This window comes from Rissa tridactyla, chromosome 19 (assembly GCF_028500815.1).
Source record: "Rissa tridactyla isolate bRisTri1 chromosome 19, bRisTri1.patW.cur.20221130, whole genome shotgun sequence".
Classification (NCBI taxonomy): Eukaryota; Metazoa; Chordata; class Aves; order Charadriiformes; family Laridae; genus Rissa; species Rissa tridactyla.
Window position 1 is genome coordinate 5196349 of NC_071484.1, and position 15481 is coordinate 5211829.

The following is a 15481-nucleotide window of genomic DNA, read 5'->3' on the forward strand; positions in this document are numbered from 1 at the left end:
TGCTGTCTACCAGGACCCCCAGGTCCTTCTCCTCAGAGCTGCTTCCCAGCATGTCCGCCCCTAACCTATACTGGTGTTTGGCATTCTTCCTTCCCAGGTGCAGGACCCTACACTTGCTTTTGTTGAACCTCATTAGGTTCTTCTCTGCCCAGCTCTCATTAATCTCAGGTATCATTAAATAGAAACGAGCATTGTGACATACCACATGGTATAGGAAACATCTCCTTTCTATTAAAATAAATGACGTCTCGGTTCTGTTTGACGTACAGGTGAAGTGAGTCATTGTGGTGTTGGGAGAGGGAGCTTTGTTTACAGCATGCCTGACTTGGTGTGTGACTGTGTACTGCTGAGTTACAGCACCGGATTAACACAAAGGATCTCCCACTGAAAACTGGGAATCGTTGGTTAAACTAACGGACCCTGAGATGCGCGTGTCCTCTTTTTATGTGTGCTTTAACGTAGTTCTAGATTGAAAATCTTAACACTATTTTAAGCAGAAACACGGTCGTATTAGTAACACGCGTAAGCCCAGATTTAGTTTTGTCTATTCGGTTCACTAATCAAAAATCGCAAAGGACATACTTTGTTTTACTTCCAGTTTTGGGGGTTGTGTGGGTTGGGGGTGTGTGTGTAGAAGTGGGGGGAGTTCTGCATCACTAGATAACTTTCTTGGAATTAAACTCCAGAGGTGACGATTCTGGTTGAAAACCAGGCTTATTTCTGTTTCCTTGCAGGAAAGGAACTGCCAAATCAAGGAGCCTTTTCTCTTTTGTGTCCTTTAAAGGGACAGTTGGGGAACACTCCGCATCGTGTTGCCTTGCGCCTCCCTACGCTCAGTCAGTATTCAGTGCTTGCTTTCAATCAGGATAGCTCAGAAATAATGAGCGGTAGTCAACTTCATTGGCTAATTACCTACCAGTTTCCTTTCTCCCATTGTATCAGTATTAAATGAATTGCTTCTGCAAAATTCCTAGTTGCACGTTTCATGCTGCGTAGCTCGGGGAATAGGAATACTGCCCTTATCTTTTCCACTGTAGTGACTTTTTCATTCTGCAGTTTTATTTATAAATAATCCTTTTAAAATCTTTGCTACGGGCATAGATTTATTTTTCTTTTTCCTATCTCATCTCACACCCTGTATTCCTAACACCTACACTACACTAGGAAAAAAAGCACTACACTAGCACTACAAGGAAAAAAAAAAGATTTCACGTGCATTCATTTTGTCTTTGACCTGTTACTTAGAACTCAAAAATTCCAGACCATTAAAGAGCTAAGAAACGATTAGGCATTAGATTTTTGTTACTCTTCCATAGATTTTAAGAAAGCTGATAGTTGTGAGATTAAAACCAGGATGTCATGAAAATTGAGTCTGTTTACCTTATGCGTTTGTATTTGTCAGTGTCAAGAAATACTGACAAATCAAGACGCACAGGGATATCTTCTTATATTCAATGTGGTTTTTTAATTCATAGGACACTGCTCACTTCTAGTGGTAACTTCAGTGATGCTCTGGCCCATTCATCTCAGCATAACAAGGCTGACTTAACAAAGGTTTTGTCATATGAGGGTGGGGAGGAGTAAATAAAGCTGCTATGAATTGATTTTAAACATCGAGCTCTAAGACGGTGTGTCCTGAGTTACTGACAGGTGACTCAGTAACGAAACCATTTCTAGCTCTGCTTTTAGAGCCGGCTAAAAATAGTTGGAATGTCAGACCACTGCTCCATTAATGGATCGTACGCTTCCTCTCTTAGTCTTATCTTGCTGCTTAAATACAGTAACGTTGCAAATTCCTCTGCCTGTTTTAGCTGGCCAAGAAGAGCTTGTATGTCTCTAATCCATGATGATGTACTGTATACTTCTAAATTTCTGATTGTAAAAGGAAAGATAGTATAAAAACGGGAATGAGAGCTTTCTTTCCATGTAATATGAAACCGAGAAAGTATTGGAAGCAATACGCCATTTTATTCTTCTGAAATTACTGCGCGCCTGCCCTTTGCTGCGAGACGTTCCCTACAAGTGTGCTAATCGGGGAAGGTATCTTAAAACAACTGTTTGTTGCAAATAGCAACACTACATTTTTTTTGAGTTGAAACCTCTTGGTTATAGCTAAAATAGCGTCATCTGGATTTACGTCCCTGTGTTTGCCTGAGTAGCAGCAGCGTGGTGCTTTTTGTGTAGACGGCACTCCGGAGAAGGGACGGGGTCTCTGAAATACGCATCTATCGTAGAACAAAGATATCTACCATGTCAAATCCAGCACAATGAAAGAAAAAGCAATAGCTTGGGGTTTTTGCACTTAAGAGTTAGTGAAGTTGGGGAGGGGCGAAGAGTGGAAGTGAGAAGCTAATCGCATTTTATAGCAAAGAACAAAGAAGAACGTCCAGATAGGTAAAACGATGATCTGCGTAAGACTAAATTCACCACCTGCTCAGGCTGAAGTTGGCCTTTCTCAGCCATTGCATAAGCACAGGAGAGAAGTTTGTAACGAAAAATAGAAATCCAAAGCAAAAATAACATTTTCTGAGTGCTTTCTTCACCCTTTGGTCCTGCAGCTGGGACTACAGTGCTGGCAAGCGGTGTCTGTCGCGCGCTGCTCTGAACCACAGGTACTGCCAGAAAGTACTTCACCAGAGAACGTTGCAATATGTCACTGCGGAAAAGCGAACGCTTCGTGAAGTTATTTCGAACTTGGAACGAATAGCATCTGAGTGCAGGACTAGCAGCCACGACGTGTTGTATTGTAGTTCCATTTTTGGATGTTGAGCCTGTGTTAGCGTTAGACGTGTTTTTCTCCTACACCGTGAACATGCCTGGCTTGCTTCTCGTGGTGATGTGAGAATTAATTAATCTTCCTAAAAGGCTTTGAAGATGAAAAGCGCTGTGTGTAAGAACACTACGTGCTCTCTGAGTTGAAAAACAAACTCGTGTCAAATATATCTTCCTCCTGCTGAGCAAAGGAGAATGGCAGAAAGAATATTTGTGCTGTTTGTTTTCGTGATTTAAATATTTTCATTGAGTTGTCTTCTGTTGTCCAGAACTAATTAAATCTGTGGTGCTAGAACTAGAAGCGGGATTTTTTCCTTCTTTTTTAAAATTAGTTCTGCTAGTTTAATGTTTTTGGCACAGAGGGATTATCTAATGGAATCTCACTTGGTATAGCGCAGAGGTTTCTTCTAAAATTACTTTTCTGAGCTGTGCCAAATGAGTACAACTGAAAATAGAACAGACCTGAGAGGTATCTCCTAAGGATTTGTTCATGAGAATTGGTGTCCTATTAATTTTTTCTAATCTGAAAAGAACTCCTGGAAATGTAGATCGTGCGAGTAATTCAATGAAGCGTTGGTTTGTGTTTATTTGCCGCGTGCCAAGGTCGCTGGCTGGCTGGCTCACCAGATGGAGCTGTAGGCTTGTTATTCTTCCCTAGATCGTCATCGTTCCACCCCTGAGTAATGCTGTCACGTGAATCTCATGCTGTCTTGTCACTGAAAAAGGCAAGCCACCAGAATGATTTCTCAGGGCGTTTGCAGGTCTCTGGTGGGTGAATGCTACGATTCCATTCATTCTTGGCCGTGGTTCAGGACTCAGGTTTTCTTTTGCTCTCCTGTTCTGCTTTTCAGCTGCGCTCCGTCGCGCCACAAGCTGCGATCTCACTTTGGACAAGGTGACTATTGGCGAATACCCCTCCCTACAAGGTGGTATTCCTATCTGACAAAAATAATAGCAGCTTAAAAATCTTTGTTTAGTTCCCGGTCGTCCTTCCTGACTTGTTCAGTTTTAAAACAAAACTAAACAAAAACCAAAAAAACCCCAACAAACCTTAAGAAAAAAAAAAAAGAAAAACCCCCACACCATTTTATTCTTTTAAAAGCCATTAGAAGACCACGTCGGTGTTTCCAAAGAAAAGAAAAATAGCTGTATTGTAAGGCCTGAAAGCGGAGCTTGAGATCAGTTTTCCAAGCTGGCGTCAGTCTTTTCTTCAAGAATCTATTTTATTTGGTGGGCAACGATGTGGTGTCCCTGGGAAGTCGGGTGTCCCTTGCTGTTGAGTAGATGTCACCCGTCGCTCTGAGCCAAAAATAGACTTACTCATAAATGAGAAAAATTATGCTTGGAAAAACGTTTGCAATGGCCGAGCGTTTGGGTTTCCTGCGTTGGTGAGACCATCATTAACTGCTTTGAGTAAAGGAGGCAGTTATTAATGAAAGATCATCGGTGCTGCTGCTGATTATAGGGAAAAAGGAATCAGCACATCTGAGTCAAATTACGTGACGACAGTCTGTATTAAAGAATGATATCCTGACTGGCGGTGGGGAAAAAGAAAAAAATCTTCTAAAAAGAAAACAGTGTGCCATATCCCTCCGTAAAAACGGAGCGATTTCTGAGATGGGAGGATGCAGAAGATGTGGGCTGGAGGAAAGGAGGAAGGGGAGCAGACAGTAAGGGCACACAGTTGTGTGCAACGCAATGCACGGTGGCTTTTGGAGAGTCTTTGGAATATTTAGAAAGGAGGGCTTTCCTAAGAGCGCTAATCTCTATAATTTTGGGCAGAGGGAAAGGGCAGAAGGCAAAGCCTGTCACAATGTATTTCAGATGCGATTATTTTAGGAAAGGGCCGTTGTAGGGAGCAGCTAGGCTAAAGCTCATCGGACTCGGTACCGCTAGCGCGTCTGCTCTGTGCGTGTCTGTGAATGCGTAAGGCTGGAGGGGTGAAACGTCCTCGGGTCATTGCTCTTGTTTAAGTCTGTTATTTATCATAAAGGTCCCACCAAGGGAGAATACGCCTCCACTTTAAATTTGGTGACACCTGTTTTCCATGCTGGGTCAGGGGAATTGTCAGAATGGACGAACCTGAGGTAATGAGTCTTACCTTAATGAGTAGTAGGTAAAAGTCAGATAGCGAATCACTTTGGAACCCCGGGCGTGCTGTGACTCTGATTTGCACCAGGATGTATGTGACAAACATTGCAGTGACACACACGGGTGTCCCTCTACTCCTTTAAGCAAACATTTTGCTTTCGGTAGCTACGATAAGCTCAATGTAGTATTTAACCCTACTACGAGCTGAGATGCTTTCCAATTAATGTATTTAGCCTGACATAATTTGCAAACAGCTTGAAAGTGTTTGTGGCCTGAGACAAAGAAATGATGCAGCTGTCCCCACTCTCAGCTTACTTTTGCAAGGGAGAAAAATACCCCAGGTGAGATTTTAAAACATGGCACATGAACGGACACATCTCGGGCATATGTGCCCTAGACATCAAGTCATCAATTCTCTCTTTTTGCTGATTGCATCATGAGTGGAAATCAGTCTGGTTGCGTTCCTGTGTTTAAAATAAGCAAATGTCCTACATTCAACACTTGTGCAGAACGGCGGCAGCAGCAGTAGTATGCAATGAATTTAAACAAATACAAGTGCTTTTCTTTTAAAAAAAAAAAAAAGTGATAAAAATGTGAGAAAGAGCACATCAAAAGCACGACGTACAACATCCTGGCTTTTTACCCTAGCTAACATATTCCAAGTAGCCAAGTTTTTAAAGAAAACTAAACAAAACAACTTCTCATTTGGAAAAGCAGCTCTTCCCTGTTTCTTTCAGTACGTTTGTGAAACAAAATGTAGAGCTCCTTGTTTTGTAAAGGAAAAAGAAGCTACCTCCCCCCAGTCATCTGCCTGCAGAGGCTGAAAAGCACAACTACCGAGCTCCAGCTTCTAGGTCTGCTTTATACCGGGGGTGGGGGGAGAAGAGGAAGAACAACAGTAAAAAGAAGAAGTCTGGAAAAACCTTTGGAAAAGACAATAGCCAAAGATTCAAATATGGAGGTAGAAGCAGGTTTTAATTATACCATTGTTAGGAAAAAAAAAAAAAACAAACCCTGCAGAAAGGCTTGTCAGGTTGCAATTCATCCTAGTCTTGTCAATCACCGTTGTTGCCAGGCACAAAAATGAAGCGCATATGAGAAGTTTTTATATAGAAGTTGTAGAATATTGTCACTAACCCACCCCCACACACCCATTTTATTTCAGAGTGACAAAAGCTGAGATGAATGAGTTGTTGTCTGGCCCTTCCCCTTTGTATAGTCATTGGCTGGCTTGGTTCTAAAAAGGATTTAAAAAAGGGGAATAATGTGCCTTTGCCTGGGATCTGAGACTGTCAGGGTGCTGAAAAGCTAATCTGTGAGCTGCCACCATGCAGATCTCCTGGGCTGTGTGCTCTGTCTGTGTCTTAGTACAAATTGCATTTCGATCCGTGGAAGGGTGGCAAATGTTTAAAAATGATGCTACAGAAATCATTCCCGAGATCACTGAAAATACCGAAACTCCGATGGAGCAGACTTTCAGCAACAACAACACAATGAACCAGGCAAAGCACGGAGGAAGACACATACAACAAGCTCCAGACCTTAATGGTAAGAAAACCAACATCATTGTTACTGTTGTAGACCCTAACAGACAATTTGTAAAAGAATACTTGATTTCCTATATGTTTATTTATTAAAACCTTGAGGTGTGGACCTAATGCTGTGATAGGGAGTTAACATTTGCTGTTGAAGAAGTATCAGTGTGAACTTTAGAAGGGATATACCAGAGTTTACTGATGAGGAATGTGGTCTGTCTATTGAACAAGCCTTAGGTACTACAGTTCGTGCTCCTCAGGTGCTACAGCTGCTCTCCGCAGACACAACTCCAGTACAGAAAACCTGTAGAAGATAACTGCTTCAGTTTCTCTGGGGTTTGTGCTTGCAAGCCCTGCGAGGAAATCTCACAAGTCCTCTTTTCTCTCTTGGATGTTGCGATGGGGCAGTGGCTTGACAGCGGAGGTAACAATGCAAATTCTTAATATTTAGAAAGAGCCTGAGCTCGGACAGCAGAAGCGGCGCGTGGGGGCTGCGTTCAGCCAGGTGAGAAGTGTGTGCTGCTCGCTGTCCTTCGCCAACGGCCAGATTTGTCAGCCAGATGCCAGCAGCCAAAAAAAGGTGTTAGAAACAGTCAAAGCACTCCCCAAGGGGAATTTATGCCCACATTAATTGGAAGGGACTCTAATTTTGCAGAGGTGTGCAACCTTGGAACTGGTTTGGCTCCTTGAAGAGCGCTGGCATACTTGATACGGGCACCGCCGATAGCGGCCAAACGTCCGACCTTAGCAATGATGCAAAACACAGGCTTTGCGAGGAGAGGTGGAGGATGGCGAGTTAGCCCCAAACGGAGAAAGGTCGTTTTAAAGAAGTGTTCTGCTGGCAAATAGGGAGAACTTGGTCCTCCAGACTGACACGTTTGGCTACCAAACGCACACAGCAACAGGGCAAACTGAGAGTTTCCCCTATGGCGCATTGCAGATCTGAACTAGCCGCCTTTTTCCAGGGACTGCTGGAAGGGAATTGCGTTTTTCTGCTGCAGCTGTCAGTTAAGATGTTTAAAACCATACCAGTAACAATATTTTAAAAGATAAGGAAGATAGATAAGAAAGACAGATAAGAAAGATAGATAAGAAAGATAGAAAGAAAAAGAAAGAAAGAAGGAAGGAAGGAAGGAAAGAAAGAAGGAAAGAAAGAACAAAAGAAAGAAGGAGAAAGAAAGGAAAGAAAGGAAAGAAGGAAAGAAAGGAAAGAAGGAAAGAAAGAGAGAGAGAAAGAAAGAGAGAAAGAGAGAAAGAAAGAGAAAGAAAGAGAGAAAGAGAAAGAAAGAAAGAGAAAGAAAGAGAGAAAGAAAGAGAGAAAGAGAAAGAGAGAGAGAAAGAGAGAAAGAGAGAGAGAAAGAGAGAAAGAGAGAAAGAAAGAGAGAAAGAGAGAAAGAGAGAAAGAGAGAAAGAGAGAAAGAGAGAAAGAGAGAAAGAAAGAAAGAAAGAAAGAAAGAAAGAAAGAAAGAAAGAAAGAAAGAAAGAAAGAAAGAAAGAAAGAAAGAAAGAAAGAAAGAAAGAAAGAAAGAAAGAAAGAAAGAAAAATGTTTTTGAGAATGCAACTTTATAAGGGTCCTAAATCCCTCGAAGGGGCAGCACTCTGCCTCTCATGGGCAGCCCCACCAGCCCCCAGGTCAAGGCAGGTTGGGTTTGTTATTACATCTGAAAACTTTCATTTTTTTTATCCTCTTACTACTCTGACATCAACTGGGGGGAATCTATCCCACTGATGTATGCGTATTTTTTGAAGTGGAAAGGACATTTACTTAAGCAAGAGAGAGTGAAGGAGACTGGCCAGTTACTCAAGGCGTGCGATGGTCTCGCGTAGTTGTTTTAACATCTCTAACACAAGGAATCAAAATGATGATCCAAAGTGGCCAGACCTTCCCGGGACACATGACGTTGCACTGGACCATGGATAATTTTGCAGTATGTAGAACCTCTACCCGTACAGGACAGGACATATATGCACAGAAAATAAACCTGTACGTGCCTGTATATTTAGCTCGATCTGTCTGTGTGCTATGGTGGTACGATACACCTGATTCAGAGCATTATTTTTTACATAGACAAACATAATTTTCTTAAATGCTTAGGAAACCTGGGAGGATTAGACTAAGGGCACCTGGAGTTCAGTTGCCGGCATTTTTGTGGCAGCATTATGACCAGGATCTTTCCTTTCATCAATGCAGTCCTTAGAACTTTTTAAAAAATGAAATCTTGTTAGCTGTACTTCGATAACTATAACCGTGAGCACTAAAAATCATGTTTCTGTACTTTGCAGGAAAAACAAAAATTCAAATGTCTGTACAAATATCCAGTTCTGTCACTAATGACTCGGGGGCAGAATTCTCTTTTGCTGCACTAAGGAGGGAACCCCCTTGTGTACAGCCCGAAGGGGCCTCTCAGACACGGGCTTCTGTTTGTAAACTGACCTTTGACCGTGTCCACCACAATTCCCTGAGTTAAAACTATACTTTTGACTAAGAGAATAACATTAACGTGCGTTTGGCTAGATGAAGGTCCTTGATACAAATTCTGTGTCTTCCAAACAGGTCAATTAGCCAAGCATGCCACTTGGCAAAAGAGACGCCTTCGGAAAAAGGCTGTTCCTACTATTGGAAAGATTTTTCTAAATCCTTATTGCTAAAAAAGCCTTGTATGGCCAAACGTTTCATTTGCCTATAGCTATCCATTGAGAAAAAGGGGGAAAAAAAAAACCCTGTAAGATTCCTAATCAGGCAGAAGATGTCTCTAGCTGGCTGAAGGAAATCCAGTGGGACATGTGGGATTATCACGGAGAGCAATAAACTCGGAAAACCTAATGCCTGAAGAGCAGGAATTCCTTAGCAGTGTTGTTACCTGCTAATTTCCCTAACCTGCAACCCATTATGCTAGTTAAAAATCACTTAAGGAACACTTTCTTTGTTGTAAAAGAATTTAAATCCGGAGTCAAGCCTTGAAGTCAATAGAGTTAAAGGAGAGCAATGGGGGGAGGTTTTGCCCACGGGTAAATGAAGGCAGGAGAATCCCATCACAATTTCCCGTGAAGTAACCGCGGCTGCTGGGGTTACGCTGCAGAAGCTCCGCTGCCCCCCTGCGCAGCCCTGACCTGGAATTCACCGAGTGGCAAGAGAAGGATTTTATTCATCCGTTTGTACATTGTTATTCAAGGGTTTCATAAGTAGAGCAGCCAAATATTCAGAGGCCGCACGAGTGGGTCTGTGGAGATCCTCTTCTCCAAATCTGCCCTTCAGGATTGTCCAGCTTGTATCTGGCTCAGAGCTAGACCGTCTGTTACAGAAACAAAACAAAAAAAAGTGCTTTCTCAAGGATAGGGAAGCAAGTAGTCAGTAATTACCGTGTTTCTTGTTTGCAGATGCTTCTGACTTCAGCTGCAGAGAAATGCGAACCACCCGCTATGTCACGGAGGGCCCTTGCCGCAGCATCAAGCCTGTCAAGGAACTGGTCTGCTCTGGTCAGTGCGTGCCCTCACACCTCCTTCCCAACTCCATCGGCAGGGGGAAGTGGTGGCGTCAGAACGCGCCGGACTACCGCTGCATCCCGGCTCACACTCGCACCCAGCGCATCCAGATGGCTTGTCCCGAGGAAGAGACTCGGACTTACAAATTCCGAGCTGTCACGTCCTGCAAATGCAAGCGCTACACTCGCTATCACAACCAGTCGGAGCTGAAGGACTTCGGCAAGGAAACCGTCAGGCCTCAGAAGAACAAGAAGCCTCGTCTCTCCAGAGCCAGGAGCAGCAAATCTAACCAGCACGAGTTAGAAAATGCTTATTAGAAGGTGTCTCTGAGTGATACAGCCTAGCAGCTCTGGATATTTTTACAAAACATCAAATGGCACTCACAGGCCACAGCATGACGTTCTGACTGCAGTGGGTTCCAATTCCTTCTGCTAAGATGGGTCAAAGGCTCACATAGTCAAAAAAAATCTATCAGATTATAGCAGTTATGGTCTGATAAGAGAATGAGATAAAACAAGCTGGAGGTAGCAACACCTAAATTCAGTCTGAGAGGAGAGGTACACCTTGGAGATTCAGGTGAGGTCAGGTGGGTTGTACAAGTAGGAAGGGAGAGGAAAGTGACGCTGTTACGGTGACAATCACACTTTGTTAGAAGTCATTCTACCCACTTTATGTGAAAAAAAAGACAAACACTGAGATCTCTTTCCTAGTTTTGTAAGTGCCACGATGCAGGACAAGCACGCGATGAGGGAAGCACCAGGAGAGTTACCACTCTCTGAATGGGTTGCAGTAGGTGTGATAGCAGGGATTTCAACAGTTGTGGTGACTGAAGTCAAATTGTTGGGAAGTTACCATCCTGTCAAGATGTCCTCATGCCCCAGCTGTTTCCTCTAAAACACAAAAATCAGAATACGACACTCGTGTTCTCAAAAACAAAAGCGTGACAAAACTATTCCATACATTTCATTAAAAGTCTGTAGGATCAACGGATTCAAAACTAGGATTTGACAACTAAAACCGTATTTGGTGTAGGGACAACGATTGGTTTTAAGAACAATTAAACAAACTCTGCTAAGTGGAGCAGATTTATGAAATGGATGCTCCCCTCAAACCAGATAGCCTCACTGACACGTGTCTCGTAAACAGCTAATGATGTGCGTAATCCAACATAAAAGATACTGCTTATTCCTTATTTCCTAGAACACAATTGACTTTAGTATCAGCTTAGCCGTCTAAATTTACATTTCCTATTCTGTAGAGTTCGGATTATCTGCCCCCCACCTCGTAGTGCTGTGAGCGTGCAAGCCAAGTTCTGGGAGTAAGGTGCTGGTTCTGCAATTCAGAGTGAGCCTCCGCTAACGTTAGCGTCACGAATTCCTCTAGAAAAGCCTTTGGTCTGTGCAGCTTTGGTAAGTCTTTAGTTTGACAGCAACTTTCCTTTACTTAGCTTCTCAACATTCAGACTAATTGTGTTTTTACATTAAAGAATATTATTAGAAAGTGAAGTGTCACGTGCTGTATATATCCTGTAGAAGTGCTAAGCCTAGTGTCAGATGAACACAGTTTGGGATGAAGACAGTTCCTCGCTGTTCTTATTTTCTATGTAGAGTTTATGCTGAAATCATATAAACTATGGAAATTCGCGATGTCGATAGATTTTGCGATCATTTTCTGTGGGACCAGAACCTATAGAGAAAAGGTATTGTTTCAGAGAGTGAATTACGTATTTATTTTTTTCTCAGAAATTATTTATGCAATGTTTTTCCTTGTAGAGAATAAGAAGTAATACTGCTTTAAAAATATTAGTTTGTTATTTTTTATTTTAAATACGTTCTTAATAAAGTAGAAACAATGATTAATTATAGGAGGACTCATTGATTTTCAGCTCTAGTGTAAAGCTGATTTGCTGCAAAGCCAGTGAGTTACGGAACAGTAAGGGCATCGCCTCCAATTCCTGTGACAGAACGTGTCAGGGTCCTTAATTCGCAGTCACTGACCCCCACACCTCTAAAGAAATGCCATCCTGGAACTTCTTGCTCCGATGCATGACATTTCTCATAGAAAAAGGTCTTCCTGGGCAGATGTGGAGCTCAGAGCTATTTCCATATTCTGTTTCCCCCGGGGAAGAAAAACTCAGCCCATTTCAGTTCCCTTCCTGCTCCCGGTGACATTTCCCGATTCATATGTTCACAACCTGATGAAGCCACTAAAGAAGCCAAGAGGTCTGTGAACTCTCGATCAAGATTTCTTGATGGAAATCTGATTGCTTCAGACTTCTCTCCTTGAAAAAAAGCGTGGAATGCCCTCGCAGGTGCTGCCAAGCAACAGTTCAATTTTTTAACAATTTGGTATTGTAGACCTATGCCCATTTTCATTTTTAAGGCCACGTTCTTTAAGAAACAAAGACATCTTCCAATGAAGTCGGGGAAACCTGAGCTTGGCCTGCACAGAGTGTGCAAATCTTTCACCGGAGCTGTAAAGACGAACAGCTTTTTCAAGACAGTCAGTAGATAACGCGGCCTTTCACGGCTCTTATTTGATACCTCATATAAAACCTAATACAAACAGTTGCCACACCTGTGACAGCATTTTCCAGGCTTACCTTTGACTTTATCAATTTGGCACTTGGGGCTTAATTTTTGGAAATCGGCATGAACACCCGCAAGGGCTTCTGAAGTGAGAGTAGTTCAGTTCCTCGGAAAAGCTATTCCACAGTCTCACTGGCATCTACAGTTACTGGAATATTGTTTTTAAAATGTTGACTGTGATAAGCCAGCGAAAGAGACTTACTCCACTTTATCTGAGACCTCGGACTGGATTCCAGGCAGTTCCCAAGTATGGGGCCTGCTGCAGGTCAACCAGGAATGCCTTTCTCCCAACGGTTTCATGTTTAAAGACATCCTCTTCCAAAAAGCACCCCAGTCCTCCCACACGGCTCTCTTCCACCAAAAGAGCCAAAGTTTCCTGCTGTTAATCTGCCATTCAGAATCTCGCCGTTTTCTCACAACATACTGATTATAAAAGCACGTTATAAAAGCTTTTACAAGAATACCTGTGCGCAGGGAGGCCTGAGGCACTTACACTACCGTATTTCCTCCCAACGCCCGTCCCGTTTACAGTCGCTTCTCACTGGTTTCTTACCATCGGTGAGAAGTGGATCAGAGGAGCACTCCGCAGATACGCTTCGTCTTCTGTAATCTTACTCCCGAAACAGTTCCCTCCAACCACCTCCTCTTCAATTTATGTTACCAGGAGAAGAACGCGAAATGGCAGTGTTCTGCAAACAGCTGGAACACCCAAAACGTGGGCTGTTCCCCAGAGGTAGACCGCCACATTCTGCCCCCACACGCGCATCCTTTTCTAACAGAGTTTGCTCATTCATTTTCTCTCGCACGCTTCTTTTTAAAAAAATCTCTAATAAAGGTGTACCTGACTTTAGCCTCACATTAGTACGTCCTACTTACAGCTGTTAGTAGGGCTCTCCAACAGGACAGAAATTTAGAGAGTGACTTAGTGGTCTGATAAACTATGTCGTTGTCTGCTGAGAGCGTTATTTGTGCCTCAGGGGAGACGCTGCACAGAGGAGATGCCGTCTCTAACCCGGGGTTTGCGAACGAGCGTCTGCAGGAAATTTCACTTTGTCTTTCACATCCAACCTATGTGCTTCCAGCTCTTTACAAAGGAAAAAAAAAAAGCTTGCTACTGCACACAGAGGAAATAGCTGAAAACAGAGCGACTTTATAGATTGCCCTTACATGAGTGAAACATTACGGGACAGGAAGCATTCACGGGACAGGCTCTTTCAGAGTAACAAGTGCTCCGAAGGGGCTTCATAACGGGCAGAGACCTGCTGTGTGCTCCTTTTACACAAGCATTAAATGTTTTTTCTTCAGGACTATAAGCTCTTGAGGCAAGAGTGAATTTCCTCATTGTAATTTTTTGCAATAAAATAGCACAACGGTACGTAATTTAGGTGCCGCTGAACTATAAGTAGTAACAGGTCACTGAATTTGCCTTCGCTTGGCTGGAGACAGCCGCCCGCCAGCAGCTGAACGACAGCCGTAACGGGCAGTCCACAGAAAAACAAGCAAGTTGCTTATTTCAGACAGGATTCATGATTTCTCCACATCAGCTTTGAACGTTCATTTGTCCCCCATTTTCATGTCCGACTTGTGTGGACAACAAGCCGTGGCACCTTCTCTACGATACACTCACTGACTGACAACAGTGTGCGTGCCTACTTTATTTCTTTTTCTGGCAGAAACACAATTCTGCTGTTATTCAGCGAACGATAAACTCACAGGCAGCACAAACAGCCTGCTAGCATCCGCGAGATCCCAAAGATTTTGCGGGAGGTTCAGCTTTTTAATTACAAACTGCACAATAAAGAACGTAACTTTATCCAGCGAGGCCCTAGGCCCAGAGAACACGTTCCGTGTGTATTGGGCAAATGTGGTTGAGAAAGTCAGCATCGTGAAATATGGAAGGAATAAACATGTGTTTTTTTAGCCATATGACATCAACTTATAATTAGCTAGTTTCACTCAAATTGGCGCAGTATACGGGCTCGCAGGACAACTTCTCTATAGTAAACAGGCTCAAAAGTCTTAAATTAACATGGAACGTATTTATATGGAGCTTGAGTTTGGATTGAACATACTGTGCAGCTGTAACCTGAAATTTGAACAAACTGAAACTCCCCTTGATAGGCAAGTAATGGAAGTCCACCTTTAAAATAACTCACAGTTTAAAATAAAGCCAGCACGAGTTGCAGAACTTGCAACGAACATGGCTAATGTTATTTATTTACACAAACCAGTGCAACGTCTCCCCTTTCAGTCTTAAAGCCATCAAAGGACAATTCTGCACATAGTGTTTTCCGGTTCTATACAAAGGGATGGACATTTCTCTTCCGTTCCCAGAATTGTGGGAACAGTTTTTACACTGAATGTTGGCGAGTTGTAATGTCGAGCTGCAGTGTTTCACGGACAAGGCTCATGATGCCTTCTTGTCTTTCCATTTAATTAGGAATATGGTGCTTTCTGTATTTCTTGATGCCACAATGAATTTTATTCTCACTAGAGTATAATAAACGTTCTGTGCCTGAAGCCCAACACAAGGAAGCAATGCTGGTTCTTCTGCCTCTGCTAACTATTCCTGACACCGTACCATGAGCTAGCTGTTTCTTTCAATCCTAAAAGCTCTCACTGCTCTTTTATGAGGACAAGTCGTTACTGTGAAAAGAGGACAATAAAACTAATCAGTAAAAAACCTGAGTAGACGTAAAACTCATCAGTACCAGCCCTGCTAATTCTGAAATAAAAGTATAAGGAACACAAAGACAATCTTCAAGAATACTATCTCACCTCTACCGCGTCACAATGTACGGCTAAACTGAACGCCTCCAGGATGGGGCAGCCACAGGTTCTCTGGGCAACAAGAGCCAGGGGCTCACCACCCTCACAGCAAAGAATTCCTTCCCAACATCTAGTCTAAATCTCCCCTCTTTCATAGAATCATAGGGTTGGAAGGGCCCTCTGGAGATCATCTAGTCCAATCTCCCTGCCAGAGCAGGGTCACCCAGAGCAGGTGGCACAGG

At 42.9% G+C, this 15481-nt stretch overlaps 1 protein-coding gene across 1 annotated transcript; it reads left to right on the plus strand.

Annotated features, from left to right (window-relative positions):
* The first annotated feature begins 1199 nt into the window (after window positions 1-1199).
* SOST (sclerostin) lies at window positions 1200-11663 on the plus strand. Its single transcript, XM_054224371.1, has 2 exons — window positions 1200-6411; window positions 9778-11663. The coding sequence occupies exons 1-2, from the start codon at window positions 6192-6194 to the stop codon at window positions 10197-10199; spliced, it is 642 nt and encodes a 213-aa protein (XP_054080346.1). The 5' UTR covers window positions 1200-6191; the 3' UTR covers window positions 10200-11663.
* The last annotated feature ends 3818 nt before the right edge of the window (window positions 11664-15481 follow it).